General features: G+C 34.7%; 1 protein-coding gene across 3 annotated transcripts in view; it reads right to left on the bottom strand.

Moving 5' to 3' along the window:
* MICU1 (mitochondrial calcium uptake 1) overlaps positions 1 to 25,560 on the bottom strand; it is a 168,791-nt gene that overhangs the window by 93,329 nt on the left and 49,902 nt on the right. Inside the window, exons 5-7 of one of the 3 annotated variants that reach the window (XM_081105260.1) lie at positions 23,671 to 23,714; positions 22,933 to 23,094; positions 4,080 to 4,194 (exon numbers count right to left, since the gene is read on the bottom strand). In XM_081105260.1, the coding sequence (XP_080961386.1) occupies positions 4,080 to 4,194; positions 22,933 to 23,094; positions 23,671 to 23,714 (321 nt within the window). Of the gene's footprint in view, positions 1 to 4,079; positions 4,195 to 22,932; positions 23,095 to 23,652; positions 23,715 to 25,560 lie in introns of all 3 variants that reach the window. The other 2 variants (XM_081105258.1, XM_081105259.1) reach the window with 2 other exon arrangements.

The following is a 25,560-nucleotide window of genomic DNA, read 5'->3' as shown; positions in this document are numbered from 1 at the left end:
CAGAACTCACGGGCCAAGGTGACTTTTTTTTTTAACCTGCTTTTAAATGTTTCATTTAAGGGAGCTATAATACATGCCAGGTTTTCTGAAGGTTCTGTTTTGTAATCCTGCATAAGTTAAAATCTCATTTCAGCTCAACAAACATTTACAAGGATTACCTCCACAGTACATATGATACAGCAATGCAGCTTTCCAAGTTAGTCTCTTCCTTTAATGTAGTACTTTTTCTGCCACATCATGCCTCTTTAATTTTAATTCTATCTTAAGTCACAAAAATGATTTAAAAATCCCTACCAATTCTGCTAGGTTTTGCTGTTGTTTTTTTAAAGAAACTCAACTGAGGATATGCTTTTATAGACTTTAGAGAGAGAGGGACAGAGAGAGAAACATTGACTTGGGAATGAAACATCAATCTGTTGCCTCCCGTAGTGCCCAGACTGGGGTTCGGACCAGGGATTGAACCCGCAATCTGGGTATGTGCCCTGACAGGAATTGAACCCAAGACCTTTTGGTGTATGGGATGATGTTCCAACCAACTGAGCCACACTGGCCAGAGCTCTGTTAGGTTTTTATAATGACAATATTTTTGGATCTTTTAAAGCTGAGGTACATTTACACAATGGAATAGTACATGGCCGTAATAAAGAAGGAAATCTTACCCTTTGCAACAGCATGGATGAACCTGGAGAGCATTATGCTAAATGAAATAAGCCTGTCAGAGAAAGGCAAGTACCATATGATTTCACTCATATGTGGAATCTAGTGAACTAAAAAGCAAAATAAAGACAGATTCATAGAAAGAGAACAGGCTGATAGCTGTTTAGGTTTTTTTTTGGGGGGGGGGAGGGGAATGGGTGGAGGGAGTTAGAGGGATTGAACAATAAAAAAAAAAAAGAGAGAGAAAAGCCCAGCTGGTGTGTCTCAGTGGTTGAATGTTGACCAATGAAACAAGAGGTCACTGGTTCAATTCCTGGTTAGGGCACATGTAGGGGGTATGCAGGAGGCAGCCCATTGATGTTTATCTCTCATCAATGTTTCTATCTCTCTATCCCTCTTCCCTCCTCTAAAATCAATAAAAACATATTTTTAAAAAGAGAGAGAGAAAAACCCCTCATGGACACAAACTGCAGTGTGATTGTTGGAGGAAGAGGCACGTGGGGAGGTGGAGAGGGTATAGTTAGGATAGTGATGGAAGGAGACTTGACTTGGGGTGGTGAACACACAGTAAGAGTACAGATGATGTGTTGTGGAATTATGCACTTGAGACCTTTATAATTTTGTTAACCAGTGTCACTCCAATAAATTCAATAAAAAAGGGAAAAATAAAATTAGATATGCAATAACATGTTATGACATGATATCAAGAATAGAAATCCAGACAAATTGCAAACATACTAAATACTATGCACTGAACTAGGTACTATTTTTTGCTGGTTTTTTTTGTTAATCCTCACCTGAGGATATTTTTTCCATTGATTTTTTTAGAGAGTGTGCTGGGGTCCAACGCCAGCAGGTCCAGGGGTCCCCAACGGTGTGGACGGAGTCGGCGAAGAAGGAATGACACAGAGACAGTGTTCAGTTGATCAGCAGCCTAGCCAGGATCTCTAGCCAAGTTCTGGTCAGGGATCTCCAGCGAAGTTCTGGTTAGGATCTCCAGCCAGGTTCTGTGTCCATGTTCTCTTGCTAGGTTCTCCAGGGTCTCCAGCCAGGTTCTGTAGCCATGTTCCCTCGCTAGGTTCTCCAGCCAGGTTCTGTCCAGGTTCTCCAGCCAGGTTCAGTCACCAGGTTCTAGTCAGGTTCTCTTGCCAATTTCTGTAGTCAGGTTCAGTCCAGGATCTTTTGCCATGTTCTCTCGCTAGGTTCTGTCTCTAGGTTCTGAGGCCAGTTTCTGTCCAGGATCTTTTGCCATGTTCTCTCCAGCGAAGTTCTTCTGTCTCTAGAGAACGTTCTGTGTAGGTTCTGTGCCTAGGCTCTGTCTCTCTTGGTTCTGTCTTCTAAGTTCTGTGTCTTGCTGTCTTGTTACATCTGTATTTATACCAGTTGATTCAATCCTATCAATCTCTATTACAAAGGTTAGGGCGTTTCTTATCTCCATTCCAGGGAGTAAAGATTATGTAGCTTAAGCATGATTGTTTGTAGTTAAAGTGATTAATTACCCGCCTGGCACTTAGTTAAGAGGTTTTATTCCCTCCCTAACTTCAGGGGAAAATCCCTAGCTGGGGAAACAACCTTTCTCAGAGACCTTGGTTAAAACACATAGTGCCAAGAAGGTGAGCAAACATATTAAGAACAGTATGCCATATATGCCAGGTCCCTTGAAACAGCAAGCATGGACCGGCTCCCGGCAAGAGTGGAAGGGAGGGAGAGAGGGGGAGAGAGAGAGAAGGAAAAAAAAAAAACAAAACACCGATGTGAGAGACACATCAATTGGTTGCATCCTGCACATATCCTCATCGAGGTGAGGCTCGAAACCTGCAACCCAGGATGTGCCCTTGACTACGAATCAAACCCTGGACGGATGCTACACCATTGAGCATGCCAGCCAGGGCTGAACTAGGTACTGTTTATATTCATGATCCCCAAATCCTCAAATAAATAATGTGGGTTTTGTATTACTACCCTCTTCATTTTACAGACAAAACAGATGAACAACTTCACTGACTTGTCCCTAATCACAAAGCTAAGAACTGGTGAGGCCAGGATCTGAACTGAAGCTTGTTTTGAAAACCCATGCCCTTAAAATATAACTAACACTACACATTTAAGATCATACATGCATTTTTAGTTGGTTTACTATTTTGAACTTCATAATAAATCAATGTATATTTACAGTGCTAGAGCACTGGTCTACCACATGAATTTATTCAGACACTTTGGTCACCCACAGACAGGTGTGGTAAGGCATCCTAGTCTATATTTCTTCATTTTCCTGTCAGTCAGAGGGGAGAAGGGTAAAAGTGGTCATAGCCATGACAAGAACTATAAAAGTCATTTATTAGAAACTGTCTTATAGTTCCATCTTTACAGATGACTAGCTTAGAGAAGGGAAGGAAAGGGTGGTTACTTTTGTTTGATATGTCCCAGATGGAAAAAAAACTGGGAATCCCCTCTTTTCAACATGCAAACTAGATCTGTTTGATTCAATTTAGGTTTGTTTGTTTGTTTGTTTGTTGGAACACTGGCTTAACATGAACACTGGAAAGTAATTTCAATTTTAGGTAAATTTTATTAGAGTGTACGCAAAGAGCTAGAAACATACATTTTGTTTAGTTTTTCTCAATAGTTTTTAAAAAATCACACTAAAGGGAAGTAAAATTAATAAATACATAGAGCATGGCTGGTGTGACTCAGTGGTTGAGTGTCAACCCATGAATCAGGAGGCCATGGTTCGATTCCCCATTAGGGCACATGCCCGGGTTGAGGTCTCGATCCTCAGTGGGGGGGCGTGCAGGAGGCAGCAGGCCGATGATTCTCTCTCATCACTGATGTTTCTCTCTCTCTCCCTCTCCCTAAAATAAATAAAAACATATATATATATAAATACATATGCTTATATATAAATACATAGAGCATATTGATCAACAAAATTGTTTAGCTTAAAAAATCAGAAATTCATCAACGCTCTAAATGAGTCAAACTTGAGTTTTATGTCTTAAATAGTAATCCTCCAAGATTAAGAAAGAATATTAAACACAATTAGAACTGAACCAATTTTCTTCTTTAGTGGGAGAAACAATAGATCAATATGTGTTTTTTTGGGGAAGTTGAAACATTAATGAAGGTTATACAGGAGCAGGCAACAGAATACAGAGCTTCAAACAGTTAAAGGTAGCTGTAACTTCATAGTTGCTTTTTTTTTTAAAACTTTACCTGAATACTTTAGTTTTCTTCTTCTTCAAGTGGTTCTAAACACAAGTTACAGAGAATTCCAGATAAGTGAAATTTTATGTAACATAATCAATTAACTTTACAAACATGTCTTGTTCTGCCCTCCAATCAACCTAATTCTTTTTATAGTCCTGTGTGCTCCCTATAAACAAAACAAACACACACACACAAAAGGAAAAGCTTATACTTACTAGAAAGAACAGTTGTAAGGAAAATGTAGTCGGAAAAGGAGATGAGTCCACATTCTCCAAGGGTGTAAAATATACTGCCTTCATCAGCAAATTTTTCTCGTTCCTGGGCAATTTTCTATTAAATATATGGGTCCCAGCAAAAGATAAAAAGAAGATACAGTAGAATGAGAACACAAATAGTTAAAGATGAATCATCATTTATCTGACACTTTTATGGTATTTATCATAGGCATTTTTCTGATGGCCATTCCAAATTAATGGATCCTTTACAGTTTTCAAGATGATGAAAATTATAAGACAAAAGATAATTTTGTTTGCTTCAATACTGGCTTACTATGAACATTGCAAAATAATTTCAATTTTATGAACTCTTGCCATTTACAAACCCAGTTCAGGGCTAGTTTTGTTTCTTAGTTTTAAAAACAATCCATCTTCTTCTATAGAAGTATATGAAAAAAATAAAAACAAACAAATAAAAAAACTAAAGTGAGGTCAGTTCCAATTTACTAAGAAACTATACTACTAGTGATTAAAAATGAAGAGGTAAGCAACCAAGGCTGACATAAACGTTCAGAAAATTAATTTCTGAAATACTAATTTTAATTTTTCCTATGACCCCCAAGAATCTTAGTTTTGGAATGTAGATAAGCTTGCAGAGTAAACAGCATCTCTAAAATACATGCACGCCAAGCTCTAGACATCAGTTTATTTCATTATATTTACTGTTACCATGGTGGAAGCTCTTAATTTCAGCTATTTGATGAAACTCTCCTAAAATGCAGCTATTACTCAAAGAGAGTTAATTACCAGCTTCAGTAATGGTCTGTCTGGCAAGTGGTCTCTTCCTGGATGCTTAAACAAACCTACTCCGTTTTCTGAATTCCTAGCTGAATTATAAACTTAGTAGTGACATTGAATATATTTTCAAAAACTGAAAAGGATCCAATAAAGTGTTAAGATTTGAAACATTTCCATAAGTTCTGGGTCAACCAAAGATATTTAAGGAATTATTCTGGTGCAAAAAAAAAAAAAAAAAAAAAAAAAAAAAAAGAAAAAGAAAAAGAAAGAAAAGAAAAAGAAAAAAATATGAGGTTTCAAAAACCCAAAGCAACAAAGCACGATCAAAGTAATAATGTCATGCAAGTGCAAAATAATAAGCAGCATTGCAAACATAACCTTGGGAGAAATATCATGAAAACTAAACCAACAAGCACCACCACACCAGCATCCAGGTACACACTATCCGATAGGTTACCTCTGTCTAGTGAAGATCCCATCATATACCACAAAGGAAAGAAAACTAGTTAACCAACTGAAAACACAAGTACCAAGTGAATTACCATGATCTTCTTAGTAAGCCCACTGATAGCCTTTACTGAATATTTATTTGTTCATATGAAACAGTAACCACAGAAAGGTTAAAATCCATAGTTGAATGTCAACAAAGCAGTACCAGGTTTTAATGGCAGATCCCACTTAGGAAAGGGCTTCTCTGTCTCATTTGTGATGGACAGAAAGTATGGTCCTGCTTGACAGCATTTAGAGATTATTTCTTTGAGCCAGCAACAAAAATGAGCACATTGCCCAATCTGTTCAAATTAAGGTTAGATCATATACCACAATGGACCTTCTACCAAGAGATTAAACACAAATTACAGTAAAAAAAATACTGTTGGATGAAACAGGAGCAGCAAAGCCTTTCACTCGGAAGGTAATATTTTAATTTCTCAAAATAAAGGAAGTAAATAATTTTTTTACACTATGCAAGATACTGCAAAAACAAAGCATGTGAATAAGAAAAAATACACATGAGAATCGTATCCCAAAGTTATACCATCACTAGGCAGAACAATAAATGTGCACAGAAGCTGAGTACTTCATATTATGTAATAATCTTATGGAGAGAATGCTATAAGCAAATAAAAATAAATAACATATTGGGATCCAGAAGTTGAGAAACAGACAAAAATCAAAGGGCAGAGGCAGCTAAGTCACAGAAGCATATCTAAGATTATTTTTCTAAAAATCATCTAGACAATGCTGCTACTCAAAAGATACAGAAAGACAAATCTAGTTTTGTTGGTAACTTTCAATTTTGATACAATTTCAACTCAGAAAAGTGGAAAGACCCATATTGGAACTCTTGTATCCTTTTTACTCAGATTCATTTATAGCTTACACATTACCCTATTTGTTTTATCATTTTATATAGATATATATTTTCTTTTGCACTATTTTGAAAGTTGAAGTTATATTACACTTAATACTTAATTACTTCAGTATATATTTCCTACAAAGACATTCTCTTACATACCACAGTATAAATTTAATAAAACCAGGATACTTAATACATACTATTATCTAATCCATAGTCTACTTTCAAATTTAGTCAACTCTCCCAAATGATTTCCTTGATAGCTATTTCCCCCAGTCCAGGATGTAATACACAATCACAAATGGCATCTAGTTGTCATGTCTTTTTAATATCCATTAATCCAGAACAGCTTTCTTTTCCTTTCTTTATTTTTCCCTTTGGAGGCTTATTTTTTATTGTGCTAAAATTCACTATTTTAACCATATAAGATGGCTTCTTTCAAATAACATGTTTTCTAGGTTCATCCATGTTGTAGCATCAATCAGTATTTCTTTTTATTGCCAAACAGTATTCCATCATATATATATACACACCAAATTTGTTTATCTATTCATCCAATGAAGGATATTTGGGTTGTTTCCTCCTAGGACTACAATGTACATTGTACAAATATTTGTTTGACTATCTGCTTCCAATTATTTGGTGTATATGCCTTAGAAATGAATCTTGTACTCTCAGACAGGCTAAATGACAAAAGTCCTAGCCAACATTTCACTGCAACCTCATGAAAAAACCTGAGCCAGAACCATCAAGCCAAATTGCTCCCAAACTCCTTATTCACGGAAAGCAGGAGAGACAAATAATGATTATTGCTGTTTTAAGCCACTAAACTTTGGATTTTCTTTTAGAAGACTTGTAGTTATAGATTTTACATTTAGGCCTGTGATCCATTTCAAGTCAATTTTGTGTATAGTGACATAGAGATAAGGTTTATTTTTTAAAAATATGGACATACAGTCGTTTCTAAACCATTTGCTGAAAATCAATTGACCAGATAAGTATGGATCAACTCTTCTATGATGTTTTCTGATGTGAGTGGCCCATTTTCTTTGGAAGGTCTTTCGATTACTAGCAAAGTGTATGATTATTTTTCAAAGTATATATAAACATGGGATTATATAAATGGTTTTTAAAAGGCAGCTTGAGAGACTCTGCCTGAGATCCATTTGGGGTCATGGTTTAGGCCTAAACATCCCTACCACCAGGGCCATTATAAAGTTTGCAGAGATGATAAAGATGTCATCGAACAGACCTTCAGTTGTATATTAATTGAGAATTGCTGTAGGAACATATCTCCAGGGGCTATATTCTAATGACACTTTACAGTGCTGAATCAATTAGTGTGATTTCCCCAGGAAGGTAACCCCTCCTCTACTGCACTAAATGGGATATGTCCATATTTGCAGCCTTCAGACCGCTAAAGGATAACATATTCTGTTTGTGTGATTATATACGCGACCTCTGCTGTATTGAGAAGAATGAGAGGGAGCAAGAGAGGCCAAGAGAATGCCAAATTGCTGTATGTAAAAAAATATTGAAGAAGACAGCTAGAAGGAAAGAAATAGAAGAAAAGAAGTCCATAGGAAGGTGAACAAAAAAGGAGAAAGAGCTGTGACCAGAGAGGAATAAAAAAATATCAAAGTTAGGAAAAATTGAGGAAAGAGAAAGCATGTATGCATATGTATGCACAAGTGTTTGAGAGAGAGAACAGAGAATGTGTGTGTTCTACAGTAGCTCCTTAACAATGAGAAAGCTGTTTAAAGAGGATTTTAAAATGTGCCATGCTTTGTGACGTGCCCTGTGCAATACAATCTTCTAAGTTTTTAGAGTAAAGGTCTATATTGTTCTTTCATGCTTTTGGAGTTGGGGTTGAGGTGCAAGGAGAGAAAGAGAAAAGTTACATATATGCTTTCCAAGATATCCACTTGTTAAACAGTGGTTCAGGTATAGTTAAATTTATACAGGGGTGGCAAAATAGGTTAATATTAATAAAAATAATACAATAATAATACAAGAATAAACTGATTTGTGTACTCACAACTATAAATTTACTTTTGCCAACTTCTGTACATCTAATTTATTAACTCTAAGAATTTATAAGTGAGTTGTTGAGTATGCAAAATTCCAAAGACAATTCTTATAAAATTCATGACATATATTAATTACAAACACCAAAAACTGTTACAAAACCAGCTGAATTATATAAATGGTATTGGCTGAACAAGAATGATATTAGAGCCCAGCTGGTGTGGCTCAGTGGTTGAGTGTCGAACTATGAACCAGAAGGTCACGATTTGATTCCCAGTCAAGACACATGCCCAGATTGTGGGCTCAGTCCCCAGTAGGGAACGTGCAGGAGGCAGCTGATCAGTGATTCTCTCTCATTATTGATGTTTGTCTCTCTCTCCCTCTCCCTTCCTTTCTGAAATCAATAAAAAATAATTTAAAAGGTCACAAAACAATAAAATTCAGTCCCTCTAATTATTTAAAGCTAGATGGAGAATCAAATAAATATGTCAAATTTTGAGAGGAAATGGGAGTTACTAGAAAATGAATTTTTAGACTATTTTATGTTATATGGCTGATTCTTAGCTGGTCTTTTTAAATCAAAGGCCTGACTGTACCATAAATTTTACCATTAGATCAACAAGCCATGGCACATAGGGAATCTGAAAATATTGATATTTGAGTTTGATAATGAATCATTTGTTTAAAGGTCCAAAGAATGGTAAAAATGGGAAATCAAGATTCAAGGAAGCAGTGGGAAAACATATTTGCCAATGTCATATCTGATAAGGGCCTAATCTCCAAAATCTATAGGGAACTCATACAACTTAACAAAAGGAAGATAAAAAATCCAATCAAAAAATGGGCAAAGGACCTAAATAGACACCTTTCAAAAGAGGACAGTCAGAAAGCCAAGAGACATATGAAAACATGCTCAAAGTCACTAATCATCCGAGAGATGCAAATCAAAACAACAATGAGGTACCATCTCACACCTGTCAGACTGGCTATCATCAACAAATCAACAAACGACAAGTGCTGGAGAGGATGTGGAGAAAAAGGAACACTTGTGCACTGCTGGTGGGAATGCAGACTGGTGCAGCCACTATGGAAGACAGTATGGAGTTTCCTTAAAAAACTGAAAATGGAACTCCCATTTGACCCTGTGATCCCACTTCTAGGAATATATCCCAAGAAACCAGAAACACCAATCAGAAAAGATATATGCACCCCTATGTTCATAGCAGCACAATTCACCATAGCTAAGATCTGGAAACAGCCTAAGTGTCCATCAGCAGATGAATGGATTAGAAAACTGTGGTACATCTACACGATGGAATACTATGCTGCTCTAAAAAGGAAGGAACTCTTACCATTTGCAACGTCATGGATGGAACTGGAGAGCACTATGCTAAGTGAAATAAGCCAGTCAATGAAGGAAACATACCACATGATCTCACTCATTCATGGATAATAGAGACCATTATAAACTTTTGAACAATAATAGATACAGAGGCAGAGCTGCCTCAAACAGATTGTCAAACTGCAGCGGGAAGGCCGGGGAGGGTTGGGGGGCAGGAGGTAGGGGGGTAAGAGATCAACCAAAGGACTTGTATGCATGCATATAAGCATAACCAATGGACATAAGACACTGGGGGATAGGGGAGGCTGGGGGACTGTCTAGGGCGGGGGGATAAAATGGACACATATGTTATACCCTTTGTAATACTTTAAGCAATAAAAAATAAAATAAAAATAAAGGCTAGAGCAGAATTCAAAAAAAAAAAAAAAGATTCAAGGAAGCAAAAGTGGAGGGAAAGTTTTTGGGACTCCAAAGTCTCATCAATGTTTAATTTTGCAAATTGAGAATGTCAAGTAAAATGTTCCTTCATTCAATTTTTGGGTAATGTCTAATCTTTGACTAAATTTTAAGTCATTTCTTCCCTAAGGCAGTATCATTTATATACTTTGAGGTGATATGGAGGCACAGTCCAAGGAAAACAATGCTCCTTAACAGATTGGTAATAATGTTCATCTTCTCAGTCTCAATGGTGGTTATTTATATATTTTTGTTATTAATGAATATTTGTATTAATATGTATTTTTAATAGGAAAATCTAACATAAGAATTTGAATTTAACATACATAATAAATTCAATATAAATAACAAATATAATAGACAAACGAAAAGGAACAAGTTTGTATAAAAGTAAAAGAAAATATCATAAGGGCCCATAATGTGAGATTAAGTAATATATTAAGATATCAGTTCAGTAAAAAAACAAAAGTAGTAAGGGTCTATGAGAAACTTGTTTCATAATGAAGTTCCTGAGGTAAGACTCTGACATTAAACCAGTATATATGCTGAAAATTAAACAGAACTAGGTATTTTAAAAAAAAAATTGTAATAAGTTACAGAGGTATATTTTTTTAATGCACTTTAGAAGTTACATATCAAACTTTATTCCAATCACCTGAATCTCTGAAATTAAGGCTGCGAAAGCAGAATGCAGGTTAAATGAACAGAATAATATTTCTATACAATATACTGACAAGTGTTACCCCCTTTTGGAGAACGAAATTATGCAAAATATTTCAAAGCAATATTCTCATTGACTTGAATAAATTGAAGTTAAACTATTTTACTATCCATTTACATAATTTAGTCTTTGATCTATTTGTTTCAAATATGAAACATAACTACAACACTAAAACATTCCAATTACTGACCTCAAGTAAAGGTAAATGAATAATCTCATAAGAGTACTGTATTGGTATTGACCTTAACTGCACCATGTTCTGAATCTTTTTATTTTTGAGAGAAGCAGAAAGACAAGAGCAGACTAGAGCAAATCATACCCTATACATGTGTAATTGCTGCACCTCTCAGTGAGTCTATAACCTGAACTGTTTTACCAACAACTGGCTTTGTTGCTAAAGCATTCACACTCTCGTTTCTGACCAATCACATAAACTTATAAAACATCTGCTTAAAGTTGCAGGTGCCTTTAGGAGCTCTGGGAGTGGGATTTCCAGATATGATTCAAACTCCTTAATACTGTGCTCAAACAGTAAATCCTGTTACAGGGCTGATCAAAATAGGGGCAATAATTTTGCCTTCTAGGATTCAACTGGATGAAGCCAAAGAGAAAAACATCTTATTTAGGAGTTTAATGTCATTATTTATTCTAGATAAGACCCACTTTTCAAGTTCTATAGTCTAAATGAACTTTTTCAATGAAATAGAAGTTGACAGGCTATAATAGTAAAATAGGTGCTACTGGCTGGCCAGTGTTGCTCAGTGGTTGAGCACTGACCCTTGCACCAAGAAGTCTCTGGTTTGATTCCCGGTCAGGGTACATGCCCAGGTTGTGGGCTTGATCTCCAGTAGGGGGCAGGTAGGAAGCAGCTGATCGATGATGTTTCTCATTGATGTTTCTGTCTTTCCCTCTCCCTCTCCCTCTCCCTCTCCCTCTCCCTCTTCCTCCCTCTCTCTCTAAAATCATTAAAAACATATTTTAAAATAGGTGCCACCATAAATTCTAGAACCTTAAAGTATTCCTAGTACACAGAAAACCTGATAAAGAACACACTTTTACAATTTAAATTAAGAGGTCATCCTTTATGAGACTGAAATAATTGGATTGTTTTAATATTAACATTTCTCTATATTGCTGAAATACATTTCAAAGTTTCTCTAAATCCCTCAAGAAATACTTGAAGTTGTACTTCAAAGACAAATTAATGATAATAATATACTTCTTCCAGAAAATACAATTTTGACATATCATTTCCAAATAATAAATAGTTGGGGCAGGGAGGGCTGGAATATTAGAAAGAGGAAATTCAACAGCTTTCCCATGCAATTAATGCTCATACATCATTTAGTTGGTACATAGACAGATGATGCCAAAGCCTTAGTAAGCTATTGATCTTAAACAATCACACTATTCCAAATAAAAATAAAATGTTGCACAGTTAATATGTGTTATTCTTCTTCCCCATCACATATATGAATTAGCAGGAAGGTAGATTTGGGGATATGTCATACAAAAATCAAAGCAAGATATTTCTAATTTGGAATAGTTTAAGATTTCTTCTTCTCCTAACTCCGAGTTTCCAATCTTTTCAGAGATAATATTGCTTTAGCAACAAACATAAATTACTGTGCAACAAAGTGTGGAAGGTGAATGCTTAAGATACTGTAAACTTCACTCTGCCAGAAAGCCATTCTCTTTTCAGTCCCAATTATAACCACTAATAGCTCTGAGCACTATTCCAAATACCTAGAATGCAAATACTTTTCTATTTCATTACCTACATGGCTGTAGAAAAAAATGAATACAAATGAAGATGCTTTAAAAAAAAAAACAGTGACAGAAGATTTGATTAAAGCAATGATAAAAATTCGAAAGTCCACTGGAACAGCATTAACTTCAAGGAAATGATACAACTTTATTGAAGTGATTTATTTCAGGTCTCAGCATCTGATGAGGTACTATTAAAGCCCTTGAAGGAGAAAATCACCAATTCTACCGCATTAAACCTGCATACTTGCTTCAAAGTGTGCACATTCTTTCTCTGGATGAAAGAATTGATGTTTTACCATTATTGATCATCTGTTACCTGCATCTAAAAATTAATTTTGAACTTGGGTCACTCAAATCAATCAGTGCTGAAAAGAACTGTCCTGAACTCAGCAGCAGTGATGGCTTTAGTCACATGGTTTACAAAAGGCTTCCCTATCACTTCATGAAAACAATCTCAGTACCAGTTTTGAAAAACATGTTAATATAGTATTTCATCTTCTCCCATTTGGAAAAATATTATAAAAATGCATCATAAGAATAAAAATACAAAAGTTTCACTCTGAGGATCACCATTCACACCCTTGATTGACACTGTTCTAGTAACTACTGTCCCCGAGGAAAACCTTTATTTGACGATTTCTAAATCATTTTGCAATCAAACATTTATAGGTATCCCTTGAACACTACTGACCTTTAAGATATATCAAGAATTTAAAAATTACAGTTTGCCTTTCTGTGAGGCACTGTGCAGTCCTCACTGCAGTTCTATGAGGCGAGTGAACGATCAGCACTTTACAGATTAGAAAACCGAGGCTCAGGGAAGTTAAATAAGCAGCCAGGTGACAGTGCGGTGAGCGGCAGGACAGGCATCGTCCGACTCCTGAACCCATTCCACGAAACGTTACATGTTACAGTGTATCAAACACAAAGAAATGTACCAGGTTTCTGCATTGTTTGCAATTTCTGGAATTGTTAATGGGCACTGAATATTTTTGGAGCAAAACACAGTTCACTATTGTAAAATGTTAACTTTGGGGCTTAACTTGTATCCGCTCGGTTATCTTAAAAACAAAGTCTAGCTAATGATGTAGGTACACATATTTTTATGCCTTGACTTGTTCAAATGTATATTCTAATCATTTTCACAATGAGTATCAGTTTAAGAATGTAATGGCTCTTTATACTCTTCTTCATTAACAAATCTTAGGTTAACTTGTAATTGGAGAAGCTTTTGATTTAAATTTAAAACTTTTAAAAATGCATCATGGCAAAGACAAATATGCAAAGCAAGAACTCTCCTCACACACTCTGCAACCAAAGCACAGCATGTTTAGGCTGAGAACCCATTTGTACCAGAATAGGATAAATTGCTTTGAGTAGTTTTCATAGAACTTCGTTTAAGTTTAAAACATGCTACAGTATTTCTGTTAAAATAAGAAAAAGTAAGTTAGCTTGGAACCAAGTCCTCTCATGTCAAAGTGAATTTCAAATCTTGTTTCATGACAAATAACTAAATATGAAGGTGTTAGAAATGCAATGGTCATGTTCATGTTTTCAAATCAATAATGATAAGTTAAATGGGTTAAGCTGACCCCAAATTCAAACATAATAGAATATCAAATTAAAATGTAATAAAAAAACATCGGAAAAGAAGTCTGAATATTTGGGGCAACTAAATAAATTATACCCTACTTGGGAGCCCTTGATGATTATATTGTTTCTTTTTTCAACCTAAATAATCAAACACATGGGTTAAACAACAGACTTAAGCTAGTGGTAGAACTCAGAGACTGGAAAGAGACATTATGCATACTCCTTGCAGCAGTACAGTAAGTATTTGATACTATTCATAAGCTGCATCTGAAGATGCACTCTACGCTAACAGGAAAACAAAAAGAATCCAGCCTTCCCACAGGCAATTGGGACTTAGCATGCAAAGGACAAATCCCTGTAAGGAAGCAAGCAAGAAAGCCCTCTTCTGTGAGGTGGCTGCTCATTACCTTTGGAAGCTTAAAGGATTATACCAGTGTCACCAAAATGAGTGATATTAATAGAACCCGACAGAGATAAACAATTCCCCCACTACCAATTCTAAGAAAAAAAGTTCATTATTTTTAATACATAAAGTTTCCTAATAAGATATCCTTAAGAATACAGTAACACTTGATTTTAAATCCTTGATCAACAAAGAATATTACTTTCAATAGTCAAAGTTTAAGGAAGACTGGTGCTCTTTTGTCATCTATGGTGGCTGACTACTTAATGCTATAGATTCCAGACTTCGAAGCACCTATCTCTTCTCTCTTCTAACTTTCTAGGAAGGACATCTATCTGAAGCGAGTCATTTTAACTCTTAACGCCTTCCAGGGGTGGGCAAACTTTTTGACTGGAAGGCCACAATGGGTTCTTAAACTGGGCCGGAGGGCCGGAACAAAAGCATGGATGGAGTGTTTGTGTGAACTAATATAAATTCAAAGTAAACATCATTACATAAAAGGGTACGGTCTTTTTTTTTTTTTAAGTTTTATTCATTTCAAACCGGCCAAATCCAGCCGGCAGGCAGTAGTTTGCCCACGGCTGCCTTAAACCATACAATTATCAAGTTGTTAGCTGCTTCTACAAACCTTTGTGCTGACTTAGAGAACAGGAAGTCATTTCCCTCAGTCACAGGTTAGCATCCCATCTGATTTATGCTCTGTAGCACTATGGTTGTGCCATAGCTATTCTAAAATAGACTCTCTGGGATTACTAATACATTTTTTGACATAATTATGCAAGTATTTGTTGGTTTGTTTCACAATGCAGTTAAAGGCAAAGATAAGATAATCCATTCATTAATGATGGGATGACTGGTTTGATATTTGGTAATGGGACTACTAAAAATATATCCCATTTTAAAAATAAGGGAGCACATAAAAATGTTCTATAAAAATAAAGAGTACCCTGTGATCTTCATTAATTATATCATTGTTTTAAACCAAAAGATACTCTAATTCAGTTTAGTTTATATTTTTATTAAGAAATGCAAGAGTAATGTTTTTTAAAAATGAATATAAGCTCTAAAGAGTCTAAACTTTCAAAGATCAGTTTAAAAAGTACTTCTTACACGTCCTTGAAATTCTCTTATATCAGCCTACAATCTATATATTCTTTTTTCATGGTTTTCTCCATATATTTTCTAGCTTTTACAAGTTAAAGTTGTTAGCTTAAAAAACAAGATAATAAAGTCTTTTAAATGTTCTGTTTCCCCTGAAGCCATTTTGAGCAAAGTGCAACTAAGCAACGGTTTATCTATATTTATTATGTAAGAAATTTTAAAAGAAAAAACTATTAATTTTTCACTTGAAGTTACTATTACAGTTCAATTAGGAGCATGGCATCCCAACTAAGATTATTTAAATGATCCAATATACTGAATAATCCTCATGTAATATAGTGATTAAAATAGTTTGTTGACCTTTTGTGTGATACATCCACTATAGTAAGGTTAAAACTTCCTTTTAAAATGGACTAGCCAAATTTTCCTATCTTGGTTGGGTTTTTTTTTTATGGCTTTATGAAGTTGTGATTATTTTGAGTGATGTTATAGTTTTTAGTTGTAAGTACACACTGTGGAATGAACTTTATAAAGTTTATTACAATAAATGTAAATAATCTTATAAAAATAAATGAAAAACCACTTCCTTTTAAATTATAGTAGGTACTATAGTCTCAAGGACTTGAATAGTGTTTGAACTGTCATATTAAAGAAAAAGTACATAAATTTAAAGTGACAGCAATGAAACTATTCTCTGAAGGGAGCAGGGAAAGGACATGAGCATGCACCGAACTGAACCTTTGTCCCTGAAGCATTACTACAGGTTTGGAACATTAACTAAGTTAAAGCACATGCTGTCAGTACCTGCCAGAAATCCTGATCAGAAGATGAGAAAAAGAAAAAAAAATTGACATTGCTTGATTATATGAGCAAACTCCCATTTTGAATATATATATAAATATCACAAAATATAACTTATATAAAGGACCAATTAAGATCTGCAATAAAATCACTGAACACCTGGAAATAGAAAATGAGGACCAAATAGATAACATTTTACATGTAATCTGCTAGGTATAATAAAACAAAAAGCAAAAACACAATAACTTAATCTAACCTCCTGAAAGTGAAACATACAATTGCAGAAAAACTTCATATTACTATAAAAAGAAAACACACAAATAATTACCTGTATCTTAAAGAAAAGGGAAAACAAACACTTCTTTTTTTTTTCCATGGGTAGTCAAACCATTTCTTTAAGGTTTTCCATTTGGATGTCTCACTATAACCTTATGGATATAATATTTTTGAACTTCATGGCAAATTCATTGCTTTACCACCCATATTAACATACAGGCAACCAAACTCGAATAAGTTCAGAGAATTAGTAATTACCCTAAGGATCAGTTCAGATCTCCTGCAAATTATGTTGCATTAAATAAAGTACTATTCATATGCCATCTTGAAGATTTGATGAAGCAGTCTAGGTTAGCTAATTTAGCTGAGTACCACTCCAAAATATCTTCAAATATCAAATAATTTAAAATATTTTTTTTCAATACATAAGCTTTACTGGCTGTGAAATAAAATTTGACCTGAACTTATCATACTTCTTAAACCAAGCTTAGTAGCATAAAAAAAAAATTCTTGACTAAAAAAATATTGGCTTTTAGCAATTTACAAGCTTAAGGCTAGGTTTGGTATGACAGGGGTAAGATGAATCACTGTAAACACAGGACAGTTCAGATATGAGAAATCAAACTAGAGGTCTCTCCAGTTCATGGACTAAATATTTAATCCCAGCCAACTGGTCATTACAGAGATAGCACAAGTAGGTTTTTTATACCTGATCTCACTGGGAAGGAAAGAACCACGGACAGAGTAATTATGCACAGTGTATGCTATTCTGTAGCATTTCATACAAACCAAGAAAGATGATTTTATATACATATTCCATTCATAAATTGCTCCAAGTCATGCAGAGTAGCTATAATGTGTAGAGCCAGGTACTTTACCCATTGTCCTGATTTTAGTGAGAAGGTAACCGGCACTGAGAGAGGGTGAGTAGTAAGTGGTCTCTTGCCGAAGGTTACCCATCAATTATGTGGCAGAGTCCATATTTGAACACAGGATGGTCTATATCCAAAGTCACACTGTTTTCACCCTGTGCTATTTATTATGCACTAAGTTCAGCATTCCATGAAGTATTTTTCATTTACATTTAGTAAATACTGAGATTCTCAAAATGGAAATCCCTTGGAAAATATTTCAGACACCAAAGCCAGATTTTCTTAGGGCTGTGGTGTAAACAAAAGAACTACAATTGCTAATTTGTAAGTAGAGACAAAAATGAGAAACTGTTTTAAAATAATTTAAAGACCTTGGATGATAAAGAGGAAGAGGAAAAAAATCTGAGACTAAAAATAAAAGAGAAAATTGCAGCAGGTACCAAAGGATTTCTTGAAATCCTGAGTCAGTTTCTGCATTCACTGTTAATGTAATTACCTTCTAAACTTCTGCTTGTCTAAACACCGATAAAACATTATTCTCTCTACCATCTTGATTACAATGAGCCAAGACCCAATTTTTCAAATACAGATGACAGTGTTACTTAAGAGAGATGGCTTTAGTAATATTAAAAAAAAAAGAACAAAAAGCATTTTTCAAAATGCCAATTGGTGTTTGTGGCATATGAGAAAATAATGGAGCAAATAACAAAATAACAGTAAAGTTGAAATTCTGATTTCTACATTTAGCTATTAAAAATTGTATACATCTTATTTTCTTTCATTAAAATGAAACACTGATTTTTCAGAGTAATTATGGGTTTCCAACGGTACTTTATCAAAGCAGAAAAATTAATTTTAGCAGTCTTAGGAAAAGAAGGTAAAAGAATAAGTTTTGTTTTTTGCCCAAACAGCATTACGGTAGTAAAGTGATTATCTGACAAGAGATATTTCTATTTATGAATAGATTATATAAACAAATAGCTTAGGTGTATGAAAGATGGCAGAGCATAGTGCTTAAGATGGTGAATTTTGGAGCCAGACTACTAGTTTGGAATTCTGGCTCTACCCCTTACTAGCTGTATGATCTTATTTTTTTTTAAAGGGTTAAGTTACTTAACTTTTCTGTACTTTAATTTTTTATTTGTAAAATGATAATAAAAATAGTAAGCCACCTTAAAAAATAGTTGTATAGATTAAGTGAGTTATTACATGTAAGCACATAGAACAGTGTGTGGCACATACTAAGCACTCAAAAAGCCCTAACTATTCTTTTTCATATTATTATTGGTAATAATTATCTCAAGAGATAAAGAGAGTCAAGCATTGTCATTTAGAGATTACTCTAAACTGGAAAAATTAAACACTGACAGCAATGAGTGAAGAGGTTAATGGTGTTTTTTAAAAGGGCTAAATTATTACCCCTAAAATAATACTTGACTATGAAATAATTGTGGAGAACTTCAGACTTCAAGGAATTGAAGTACTTTATCCATTCTCTTGAAATCTGTTACAGTTTTTTAATGTCCCTATTATAAAAGGAAGAGAACACAAATAGAGTGGGATTGATGGGCAAATGAAAACATGGATCAAAAAAACATGGGAGCAAAAACAATAAAATTCTGCCTATTCAGAATGAGCAATAGGAAAACTGGAAAAAATATATCAATTCATCTAGAATTTAGAGTTGGCTGATTTAAAGTCTCTGGAAGGTGAGAGAGAGAGAGAGAGAGAGAGAGAGAGAGAGAGAGAGAGAGAGAGCAAGCTAATTAACACTTCAGAATTCGTAAGAACATCATAACCTGCTATATAAAGTTGAGCAGCAGTTCAAATAAAGGTAAAGATTTATCAAATTTTGTCTCATGAGAATTTCAGTCTACTGTCTCCTAATTTAAATTTTCTTGATCTGCAATAGTTTTCACTCTTAGAAGACAGGAAATCCCTTATATAACTTACTATATGTGTCAAGGAGAAATACTATACTTGACTTATTCCAGACTCATGTTTTATATGTGATATGAAGCAAATAATCACAACTTGAGTAAAGAACTAAGAGGAAAATGTGTGCCCACACTTCCCTCCAGGAATCAAGACTTACCCCTAAAGGGAATAACATTTTAAAGTTCATTTATTAACATTTCAAAAATAACTTTTACCTAGTAAGCAATTAAAAGCATTCTGTTATATTAAAACTTTGATTTTTAACTATGGCTCCCATCTTTTTTCTGCTGATTATCTTTTCTGTTATAAACACTGTAATCAGTATTTCCCTTTGTAGACTTTAACCATACTTTTATTTCTTTTACCTAAATGTGGACAATTTTTATTTTAATTTGATATAAAGAGTTTTCCTGTTCCATGTGAACAAATATTCTAGTATATATCACAAAGAAGATAGAAATAAAACACTCGTTAATTCTTCCAAATTAGAGAGATTCTAAGGGGGCTGTAATTACAAATCTACACTAATAAAAGAGAAAGATGCAAACTGACTGTACCTTCGCGACACCCACCAGCCAATCAGGAGTGGGTATGCAAATTAACCCAACAAAGATAGTGGGTTAATTTGCATACATAGGCACCGAGTAGCCGGGGGCAGGGTGGGACGCTTGCATCGTCACCATGGTGATGACACAGGTGTTCCGCACCGCCCCAGCTGCTCCGGGCCTCTCAGCAGTGTGAAAGGTGGAAAGGCGGCTCTGACTGGAGTGAAGGCAGTGCCAGCAGCCAGGGGAAGGAAGGCCATTCTTGCACGAATCTTTGTGCATCGGGCCTCTAGTATTAAATAATCTCAATCTGGAGGCATCATTTCTGCAATGTTCAGGAGAGCTGGGGTAAAAGGGAACTTGATAAGGAGGAAAGAATAAAAAATATACTTTCTGAAAAAGAAATACAAGGTGGAACGATAATGAGCAATTAGTTTCAATGAGCAATTACTTGTTACCTGAAAAAAAGAGGGTGAACTTTAATGTTTTTAGATGAGAGAAGAGGATTACATTAAAACCCTGGAATATTGGTATTCTTAGCTAAAGAAACAATTTTGCCTAGATGGTGAAGTTTCCTACTGTAACTTAAAGCAAACAACAAAAAAACATGGTGGTATCTGATATGGAGAGTTATCTTTCACAAGCAATAGAAACAGAAAATACAAAACATAATTTCCATATTTGGTATGCTGAGAAAAAAGGAGAGGTAAGAGAACCTGGAAAAGGGAGGGTATAATCCACACGAATAAAAGAACTACTAAATGATTACATGAGAGAAATATTTGATAATTATATAATATAAAGGCTCCATTTAGAAATTATACTTTGTTTCATAGGCCAATTATTAGATGATAAAAATTAAACCCAGAAAAAATAGTTTTCATTAAAGAAATAATTCAAAATTCATGAAATAAATGCATTAACAAAAGTAAAATGTATGAACATTGTGCATTGCTGGGGGAGAAGGGTTTTTTAAAAAATCTAAACAAAACAAAAGCCAGACCATATTTTATAGTATACCATCTGCATAATGATGTTGATATGCTATTTATAATGATTTCAAAATATCCTTTAATAAAATATGAACTCTTTCCAGGTTTGAGATTTTTAACCTTTAAAACTAGTCTGAATATTTAAAAAATATCACTTATCTACAAAATATATTCTTAAAACTAAAGGCCATTGACTATAGCTTCTTTATACATAGCCTGTGTTGGATAGTTTTGAAATGCATAAATGATGCAAGTGCCAATAATAATGTATTTCATGACTTTGTACAAAGGAAATTGCCAATATCCTTAGAGTAAGGGTACATTAACATAAGGTACTGATGGGCTCTGGAAAATAATCCTTCCCAAAATTCAAAAGCCACTTTATCAAATTCACTTTCAATGGCTATCATTTGAAATCAGAATGTTTTATTTATACCTTAAGGCAATTCTATTTACTTTTAGTCAAACAGAATAGGAGAAAAGAGGATAGGTATAAAGAAAGAAATAACTATTCAATTATTTGTCAATATCAGTTGAACCATTCTTTTCTACTTTGCTTTTGGAAATTGTACGCAATTCAAGTATAAATGAGAAAAGACCCCAGGAAAATAATACTATTTCTACATTTGCCTGCTTTCAATGACTAAAAGGCTAAAGTGCAATTCAATTAGAAGGCAATAAAATAAGTTAGTGCTTCTTACTGGTCAAAAGTTAAAACAATGGGGAATAAGACAATGAGAGTTAATATTCTTTCTCTAAGCAGTTCATAATTAGTTTATCTTCCAAGTTAAAAAATAAAAAAAGAGAGAAAATGATCCATTTAAACATCTAAGCAAGTTTAAAGGAAATTCCTCTGGATGTTAGGTTTCTACTAAATTTCTGGCCATATCATGTATGAAATTTACTATAATTACCACACATATCTGTTTTTTTGTGGGTTTTTTTTTCAAAAATTCAATATTTGTTTTAGGATTTATATACTCTAGAAACTGCTACTTAAGAATTAAGATTTCCTGATTGAGATAACAAAAGAGTCATGAAGATACAAAGGAAAATAAATAAGAAGACTGATTGCTAAATAAGTGTTGATCCTTATAGTTATTAAGCAAAGGTTTTATACATGCAAAAATCCCTGGAAAAACCTCTAAAGTTATTAAACAATAAATTTTGCACTCATTATAATTAAGTCTTAAAAAACAGTACCAAAGCTACTTTCTTAGCTTCATCTGAAATAAAAGATAATTCATAAATTTACTGTTCAAGTTGCACATATTCAACTTCTTTGCATGTTTTCAGGTTTACATATATACAATAGAGAATTGAATTCTCATGCTACTCTGGATTCTTTCAATGACCAAACGAGTGATCTGTTAAATTGATTTTGCTTTAAGATATCACTGACTAAGTGAGTCATACCTCCAAGAAATATGCATTGACCAGTTGATTTTTCCCAAGTCATCAAACATTTACTGGTTACCTCCTGTGTGGGGAAGATGTGGCTGTCACAAAGCAGAGCTAGATTCTGAACCTAGGTCTCCTAACATCAAGTTCAATGCCGTTTTTGTTTTGTTTTTAATCACTGTTTCTCTTAGATTATGTGACTTTAAAAAGAAGATACTCACAGATGGAGGCACTGTGCCACCTGAATAGGAAAGGTAATTTTTAGGCTGGAAGCGTTGGCTGAGCTCTCTCAACTCTTAAGTCAGCCACTCATTATTTCCACAAAAGACCTTAGCACTTATATCTTCACCTTACCAGTATGTGGCGTTTACATAATGAAGCAGGATGGACACCTTCCTGCAAGATCAGTTTCTACTAACCCTGACCTCTACCCATCTAGACCCTCTTTTGTGATCCTGCCTTTTCCAGCCACTGCATGATTTGCCTCCTGATCTCCTTCACTTTAGGCTTTGTAGAACCACTCCTGGCTCTTTCTTCTTTCTTCCTCCTCTTTAAAATTGACCTTTTACTTTTCTTTCTGACCCTGTGTAATACGTTCTTTCTCTTTTTGTAGAATTCAGCCTGAAAGGGAAAAACATGTTTAACTAACTGCTTTGAGATAATAAAATTAAAATTTTCATTTTCTATACTTAAGAATGATTTATTATGAATGATTTGTTCCAGGCATAAAATAAAGAATTAAAAGTAAGTATAAGGCAAACATATGTAAATTTGGGGTCTTCATAACTATTATAAAAGCACTAGGAAGGACTTCCCTAATTTTCTTGAGTTACTGCTATATACTGGCATAGTTTGAGGAAGGTCAAATCAGATAGGTGTTTCTAAAACAAATGCAATATTGGGGAGCTTGTTAACTTTTGTGGCTTTTGAATTAAAGCTCAAATGTCAACATACATTGAATTAGGCCTTAATATAAACAGCAGGCAGTCCACGAGTGTTACCTGTGTGGATAAAGATAGAAGAAACTTCTGTTTGGCTCTTCCTGTAGAAGCATCTGAAGGCACTTACAGGCCTCCCAACCTAAGCAACACTCTTTTTTGATAAGATAAACATGTATTCAGAAATCTCTCACAAATACTGGAGGAACTTTAAAATATTATTAGTAAACAGGATATACACGTGCCATAGTTTGCTCACCTTTCCATCAAAGCGTTTTATTATATATTGATCCAGGCCCAAGTCTGTAAAAGAGAAAAAATAATTCAATCAACTCAAATGAAACATGAAATGACAGCTCTCAGTTTTGTTTCCAATCATTCAATTAAATGTACTAGATAATTTAGCTACAATATTATTCCAAGGTAACAAGAATGAAAATTTTGTCCCACTTTCAGACTCAAAGTGTAACTGCCATAAGATACCAATGTTTTACTTTATATATGAGAACTGAGGCTCTGAGAGGATAAAAAGGGTAAAAGTTCATGTGCAAACCTACTCAACAGCAGAGCCAAACTAGAATCCAGGACTCTTCCCAGGGTGGTACTCTTTTCATTACATCAAAGTACTAATTACCTCTAAATAAACTGAGAGACATTAGATTAATCTGAATACATAATACTTCTTCTGGATCAAGTTAAAGAAAGATAAGTTTAATATCAAAAGGAATTTTGGTAACACATATAATCAGATACAAATAGACCATCTTAATATTACCTTTTAAAATTGGGTTAAATAATAAATATTTACCCTGGGAATACCTAGCATTGAATTCTAAGCACTGTGAAAGATATAAGTAAATATATTAAGTGCCCTTGAGGGCAGGCATTTTTTTGTCTTTGCCTGATTCTTTCTTTACCTCAGGAATAGTGCTTGATCAATAAATGTCTATTAACAAATGAATATAAAATTTAGAAAGACATATGCACATAATAATTAACATTACAAGGGAGCATAAAATTAGCCCAATAAGAGGGTGCGGTGGAAGTTTTTAGAGGGTTTAGAAGTCGGTTCCCAATTATGCTTACTTTTTCTTGCATAATTACTTAGTTCTTTTCTTTCGGTTCTTACAGTATTCATTCTAGCTCAAAACTTATCTTCCTATGTCCAGAGTACAACAATGATTTGATTATCATCCCTCCCAGAGGAAGCTTTTTGTACTTTCGCTTCCACACATTTGGTTATACATCCTCCTTATCTAAAACTAGAGGCCCGATGCACAAAATTTATACAAGGGGCTCGGCCCTGCCACTGCCATGGCTGCCTCTACCCCCGCCCACCCGCCACGGTGGCCACCTCTGTCTCAGCCCCTGCCACTGTGGCTTCGTCTGGAAGGTTGTCCAGAAGGACGTCTGGTCTAATTAGCATATTACACTTTTATTATTATAGATGTGCTTCAGTTTCTAGACACCCACCATAACAAAATGAACCACTGACTGCAAAAGATAAGTCAGGAAACATTTAAAAACAAATCTAATCTGAAACCTCACAGATGTTCAAAAAGATTACACAGTAACAAAGAACATGCTTCATTTTATCTTTTCATGGTGTGGGGCTGGGACCCCTTGCTCCTCAGGGTGGAACTCTGCAGCCAAGATATCTCTCCCAATTTTTAACAGCCACACATGGGTGTGGCACCAGCCTGGTCTGCATCTCCATCCCTCCTACCAGTTTCGAAACGGCTTCTTCTGTATATCCTTAGTTATAGGAATTCTGTTCAGCTAGACTTCAGGTGGTTCTCAGTGATGCTTGTTCTATATTTTAGCTATAATTTTGTTGTGGTTGTGGGATGAGGTGAGCACAGTGTTTACCTAATCTGCTATCTTAACCGGAACCACACCTTTAATTTCTCTGTATGGCTTTGAGTTACTGTCTAGTATCCTTTCATTTCAGACTAAAGGACTCCATTTGGTATTTCCTAAAGGGAAGGTCTATTAATAACAAACTTCCTCAGCTTTCGATCATCTGGAAATGTCTTAACAACATTATGCATATGTTGTCACACCTGAAGGTGTGTATGTTATTACACTTGATGGTCTTCCACAAGGCTCTGTTCATTTTTATTCATACTTTTTATTTTCTGTTCCTCAG

Source organism: Myotis nattereri (assembly GCF_964212035.1).
Source record: "Myotis nattereri genome assembly, chromosome: 13".
Classification (NCBI taxonomy): Eukaryota; Metazoa; Chordata; class Mammalia; order Chiroptera; family Vespertilionidae; genus Myotis; species Myotis nattereri.
The sequence above is the reverse complement of the archived record's forward strand: the minus strand, read 5'-3'. Positions and strand labels throughout refer to the sequence as shown.